Raw genomic sequence first — 6558 nt, 5'->3', positions numbered from 1 at the left:
CCCCCCTTTTTGTCAATACAGTTATCCTGGGCTTCTGGTGGTACCTCAGTCAGTTCAAGACAGCAGTCTGCAGAGAGTTGCTCGCTGTTACCGTCACAATCGCCTACCAGTGGTCTGTTGGAAGAACACTAAAAACAGTACTCTTCTACTCAGATCTGGAGGTTTTCATGGAAAAGGTGTCGTTGGCCTCTTCAAATCCCAAAACACGCATACTACAGGTGAGTTAATGCAGCTAGATTTTCTGTATGAGTCATTTTATGTAGGAATACTTTGTTTTCTGGAGGAAATCAGTGATATGATTGCATCAAAAACCTGAGGATATGAATGTTTATCTGATATCATATTAGTCCCATTTAATTACTGTATGTCAAGAAGCAGACCCTTAATGGTATGAAAGTGGTTCCAAAAATGTCAGTGAATAATTTGAATACTGTAGATTGTCTACATACCAAACATCTTTGGTAAAAGCTGGTCTCTGCCAAATGCAATGCAAACGTCCCCTGTTTCCCTGAACTTTTTTACTTTGCACTGGTTTATGTAATGAGGGTATGTTGTCCTTTTTAATAGAGGATTGTATAAAATATTAGAGACGCCGTTATCCTCTGGATTTTCTCAAGTTTTTCGTTGTAATAACTAGTTTAACTTCGATCTTTCAGGCATATGCTTTATGAAACAAAGATTCTAGTTGGGGTCTTTGCATTAAGTAAATCTCTTCGATTGTGTGATCAAGATTGAACAAGCATAAGATTTATCAAAATAGTTACTTTTTCAGAAAAATATAACATTAGAGCAACGTTAATTGTGGAAAGGACATTAGTTGGCATTCATCACTGACAGGCAGTGTTGAGGATACTTACTGTGACTGCCTGGATTTCCATCTCTTATGCTGATGGTTTGTTCAGAGTTAACTCCATGCCGAGAATGAATTTGGCATGTTGCTGAAGAAAAGGTCAGTATTCTCTTTAATCAAACAGATAGTTGTTGCTATTTTTCCCCCCTCGCCTTCTGTTTTTAAACTGTGTTTCCTCTCTAGCTGTGCTTTCATCCAGTCTTTGGCAGCCATTTCTCTGTCTGAAATGGTCCTTTTCCATGTCTCCCACAACTTAAGCAACATCAGGAACAGTTCGAAAATTACTCCGTTTAGGATCTGTAGAGTGGTGATCTGAAACTATATCCATGTAAAGGATTATTCAGAGGTTTTCAGAGGAGGAATTGTGGTTCTCCTAACAGTCTTCCCTCCCCTTCTACAAGTTACCTAAGTATATGGAAAGACACTTCCTGGAGTTACCTTCAGGTGAAGGAGCAGGTGGACTGTCACTAGGGAACAGGAACATTACATTTCATAATTGGAGATCCTTTACCATGTGTTATCCAGGTGTACATGTGCTGCCCATCTTCTTCCTTCTCTTCTTTATTCCATTAAATAAGATATAGGGAAGGAACTCTTCACAGAGAGTGTGGTGAAGCAGGGGAAATAGGTTGCCCAGAGAAGCTGTGAATGCCCCATCCCTTGAAGTGTTCAAGGCCAGGTTGGAGTGGAAGGTGTCCCTGCCCATGGCACGGGATTTGGAACTGGATGGTATTTAAGATGCCTTCCAACCCAAACCATTCTGTGATTCCATGAACAGTAGTGTCTTTTGAGATATATTTATACTTTCAGTGAAAGGGCAGTACATCTCCAGGAACCACCAGTTACAGGTAAGTAACCTTCCTTCATTGGAATGGGGAAGACCTGGTTGAGTATGGTTTTAAGTTATTTTTGTTAAAGAAATGGTTCTATCTGTTTTCCACACGTTTTTTTTTTAAAGGCTGAAATTTGCTGGCAAGTAGCACAAACTTAGAAATGTTGCTTTTCATTACGAGAGTGAAGGGAAAACTACATCATCTCCATTCTGTTTCTGATGAATGTTTTTAGTAGTGACCATGAGGTAACAGGCTCCTTCAGAAGTTTAGCTTTGTGGTACTGGAATGGAAGAGAACATTGCTGGGTGCTGCTTTGCAACCAGGTGGTGAACATGTGAGCATTCTTTGTCATCCAAAGAATGGCTTTTTGAACCTTCGATAGATGAACCGTGACATTTTCAGTGCTCTGCTTTACATAATAAGCTGGGGGAGTTGCTCTTCTTTTTATTTATAAATATACTTTTATTCTAATGTATACAATTCTTCTTGTGACTCTAGCTCCTGCTTCTTTAGAATCTTCGAGCAGTATAGAACAGGAAAAATACCTACAAGCCTTACTGAATGTGATATCCGTCCACTGCAAAATGAATGGCAGTAATACTCTCACTGTTAGACCAACGATTGCTCTTTCTCCAGGTAAAATTGGTTTGTATGGTGCTTTTCTATGCCTAAGCTGAAAAGTGAGTTTTCTCTGATTTGGTGTTCGTTCAGCATCCCATATGAATTCTGTTGTTTCTTTATCATTACATTTTCGAGATAGATTATTCACTCTTAGTTTCAGTGAATGTGTTTTCCGTATGTAAAGGATGTTTGTACTTTGCCAAAATATTTTCAGTATACTTAATCTGACAATAAATTATTATCCACCTGTAGGTCATAGATTTTGATGAAATTCACTTGAGTATGATGGACAATCTTGAGGATTTAGTAATTTATTACAATTCTGGAACAAATAAAATAAAGTTCTCCAGAATATCAAGATGCCAAAACTTCCCCTTTTTATTTTTTATATCCAATGCAGTGATTACATTATATAATAGAATCAAAAGTAAAGATTCATTTTGAAGTCTTTTATAACAAATCAGAAGTATTGAAAACCGAATATTGAATAAGACACTTCCAAATTGAAGTGAGTGCAATACTACTCTGTTTCATATAATGAGACAATATGAGACTGCAGGCTCCGAGTCCACATGAACAGATACACTATTTAGTTGCAGCAGCAATGGAAGGTGTGTAGGCATTTTCATGTGCATACATACTCATAATGGGCTTTTAATGTTATTTCCAAGTAGAGCTTCACATGTAGTGAAAACCCTTTCACAACACACAACTACTCATATGCTGAACAATGAAGAAACAAATCCCTGTTTTATTTCAGTTATTACGTGATGAAACCCGCTAAGGTTTATCTGAATGTAACCCCAGTGTCTTAGAAAGAGGAGTATGTGACTTGAATTTGTGTCTGTCTTGTCTTATTGAATTGGTGGTAATTGGCCTAATATAGCCAAACAGTGGCTTTTCTTGTAAAATAACACCATTCCCAGAGTGTGCATGCTTTGCTTCATTTATTATAAAGTATGTTGATTGCTTAGCTGTATCTAACATCTCCCTACTGTTGCCAATGTATGCATCTGTCTTCAGATTTATTTTTTAAAGTACGGAATTGGCAAGAATTAGCTGTATTGTGTGAAAAAGGGCATTTTATCAGTTATGTTAAGTGTTAGTCTGAGTAACACTGTAGTTTTTTAATCTTCTATTCTTTTTTTGACTGACTTTAGGCACTGAAAGGAGGGCTTCAAGAATGTCTACTGTGTTTAAGCAGGTAGTGCCAGGACATTTGGATGTAAATCTGTCCAATAGCTTTGCTCGAGGAGGTTAGTAAGACTAGCTCAAAGTCTATTATTGAAGTCATAAATTATAAAAATAATTACATTGCTTACCAACTCATTCCTCTCGGAAACAACAAAGCAGAAATTGCAGATTAGCCTCAGCCCATAACATTATTTAACTATCTAATTTCTGTTTAAGTCTGTTACTTACTATTGAAACAAAACGCTGACAGCAGACGTTTGGTTGTATTCTATCCCCTTTTGTTGGGGCAAAAGTGCCAACAGCGAAGTGGTGCTGAGGGGCAGTGAAGGCGCTCCAGATAAGTAAGGGAAAGCTTGCTCGTTGGCCGTATGGAAGTTGTCTTTTGAAGATAAAAGGATTACTGAAATAACTGTTGCCGGTTTCTGGGATTAGAGTTTGTGGTAAGTGTGATAGGACAAGATTGTTGCTACTCAGCGAAGAAAAAAGGAGTCTCAAGGCAGTATTCGGTCACAGACGTGTTGTTTTGTTGGACATCGAAGTCTCTTGGCTGAATTTCAGCAGTAATCAGAAAGAGGGCAGAGAAGTTATCTTGTGTCTTGCTGGACTGATGCCACACCTGCTCTATATATCTGAAAGGTGTAATTACAGCCCAGTATCTGTAGTCTATTCACAGCTCAGCAGGGTACATGAGGACTTTGCTGAAACATAAGAATGTTTGACAAGTATAGTGGGAGCCCTAGTGAAGGTGAGAAGTTGACAGGGTAAGAGAGAACAGGGCAAGGGAATATCTCCTTGTAGAGAATTAAACACTAGGTTTTTTAGATTAGCTAACACAATTCTTTTAGAAGAAACTCTATAATACACAGACTATATAGAATCTCTAAAATTGATGTTCTCAAACTTATTCACAAGATTTATTATTGCAGAATTTCTTACTACTTTTTTCACAGCTAGTTATATTTCACACTTCAGGTAGTGTCAAAAGGCTATGTAGAACTAAAAATACAGGGGTTTAGTCAGCTGTGAAAACAGCCTTTTGCAGGCAGCCTGAAAATGGTGATTTTTGTCTTTCCTTCGTATTCCTAAGAATAACTCAAAAAGAAAAAAAAATTAAATTTAAAAAAAATACAGTGGGGTTAGCTGGTTTCTTCATCACAGCAAACAGCTATGGATTATGCACTACGCTGCACAAAAGATAATAGCGGTATTTTTGTGGGTTTTAGTCTGGATGCCTCTTTCTTTCCTTGTTTTTATTCTCACACATACCAGGGCTCAAAAGCCAGGTTCAGCTATGATACACCAATTGGACATGACATTTTCTATTTTTTGTGCCAGACAATGTATATTTAATACACATCCTTTTAAAAATTCAGTTAAAAGAGATGTGCCAGTGCTTGAATAGTATTTCTCCTTTTCAAAAAGCATCATTGTTCTGAATACTCATCAATTGTCCTGAATATTTGTGGTTTTTACTTTATCTGGAACATTGTAACAAAGTATTTGCCTAAAGCTCAGTTAAGTTGTTTCTGATCTGAAGTATTTGGTTAAATACTTCTATTTCATAATATATTTTCATTCTTGGACCTTCTTTTTGGCAATACCTTGGTTGAAATCTTTCATAAGAATTGTAAGTTCACTCAAAATACATACCTTTTCTTCTTATATTACTTTATAAGTATAGTGTGGTTCTACAGAACAGCACTTCTTCCCTGGCATTATCGTGTAATTTAGTAAAATAAAATGTTATCTCAATATGGTTTGCTGCTGTTGGAAAAATACTTGGATATTTATAATTAATAAATACAGACTGAGCTCAGACATTGATTTTAAAAGCAGGAGACGTCAAAACTTTGAGTATGTTTTAATAGATGATTTTAATTAGAAAAAGTTGCTTGTGTTGATACAGCTTTTGAGCCAAAAATATGCCTTCTGAGAGGCATATAAGGCTCCCACTGAAAATGAGACATTTTGCAAGGGGGGAGGAAATCTCTTTGTGTGATGGGTAGTGCATGTTTTCTAAATTACGTACTTTTACACAGTCCTTTAAAAATGTTTGTAGGTGTACAGAACTAACATCTTGTGCTCTGATTTTATTATTAGGTCCCTCAAATTATGTACTTAAAATAGACTGAAACAGTTCTTAAAAGAAGCACTAAGGTTGGGATTTTTAGTTAAGCTAACTTTAAGCTGGATAGAAGCTTTCAATAAGATATTCAGCAGAATGATTTAATCGTTACATTTCCTTTGGTATTACAATTATTGAAAAACACATGATGGCTGTGCTACGCGTTTGAAACTATTGCAATGACAACGAAAATTACTCCTTTTTGATAAATGTGTATTTCCTTCCCATTTTATATTGGTTTTCTGGCTTGATTGATGTTTTGTCTTGTGATGACTAAGATTTGTGCTGTCTGATAAATCATGTACTATATAAAGAAATTCAATATATGCTAGATCTCTGGAAATTAATAAGTAACCCTTTTCTTTTCTCCTGCAATGTGTCTCGCTGCAATGTGCATTCCATTCCTCCTCCTTCTGTCTTAACTGTTATCTACCAGTGCTTGGGTACAGAGATAAATGTTTCACTCATTCAAATTCCAAACCAGCAACTAAGGGAAGAGTCCATCAAGGTACTGTATCCTGTGTCCTGAAAGCACATTCTTTTCTTCCATCTCCATAACTGCTACAATATCTTAATACATGCTAAAGTGATACTGACAGAAAGCCTTGATTCTGCATTAATAAAATTTGAAGTTTTGGTTCAGTGATTTGGTTTTGGTTTGGGGTTTTTTGGCTGTCGAATGCATGATGCAGTGACAGTGATTAGTCACACACTTCACCATGTTATTCATTAACAATGTTATGATCTAATGCGGAGTGATATGTAGAAAACCTTATGCGTGAAAATTTTAAAAAGCAAAAAAATCAGTTCTGCAAAAGCACATTTAGTACTCCTACTGCTTTAGTAAAATAGCCAAGACATACTGTTACCTAGTTAATGAATTTTCTTTCCAAAATTAATGTTAGTGAACAGGGACAAATCAATTTCTGCCAAAT

General features: G+C 36.4%; 1 protein-coding gene across 1 annotated transcript in view; it reads left to right on the top strand.

Moving 5' to 3' along the window:
• Positions 1-19: 19 nt before the first annotated feature.
• Positions 20-6558, top strand: part of LOC104516181 (myotubularin-related protein 13-like) — a gene marked incomplete at its 5' end in the record, with an annotated part of 37557 nt that continues 31018 nt past the window's right edge. The window contains 2 exons of the mRNA XM_010160422.1: positions 20-218; positions 2182-2319. Coding sequence (XP_010158724.1) covers positions 20-218; positions 2182-2319 — 337 coding nt within the window. The remainder of the gene's footprint in view (positions 219-2181; positions 2320-6558) is intronic.

This window comes from Eurypyga helias, unplaced genomic scaffold, assembly GCF_000690775.1.
Source record: "Eurypyga helias isolate BGI_N326 unplaced genomic scaffold, ASM69077v1 scaffold33491, whole genome shotgun sequence".
Taxonomy (NCBI): domain Eukaryota; kingdom Metazoa; phylum Chordata; class Aves; order Eurypygiformes; family Eurypygidae; genus Eurypyga; species Eurypyga helias.
This window is presented reverse-complemented; position numbering and strand designations above follow the sequence as displayed.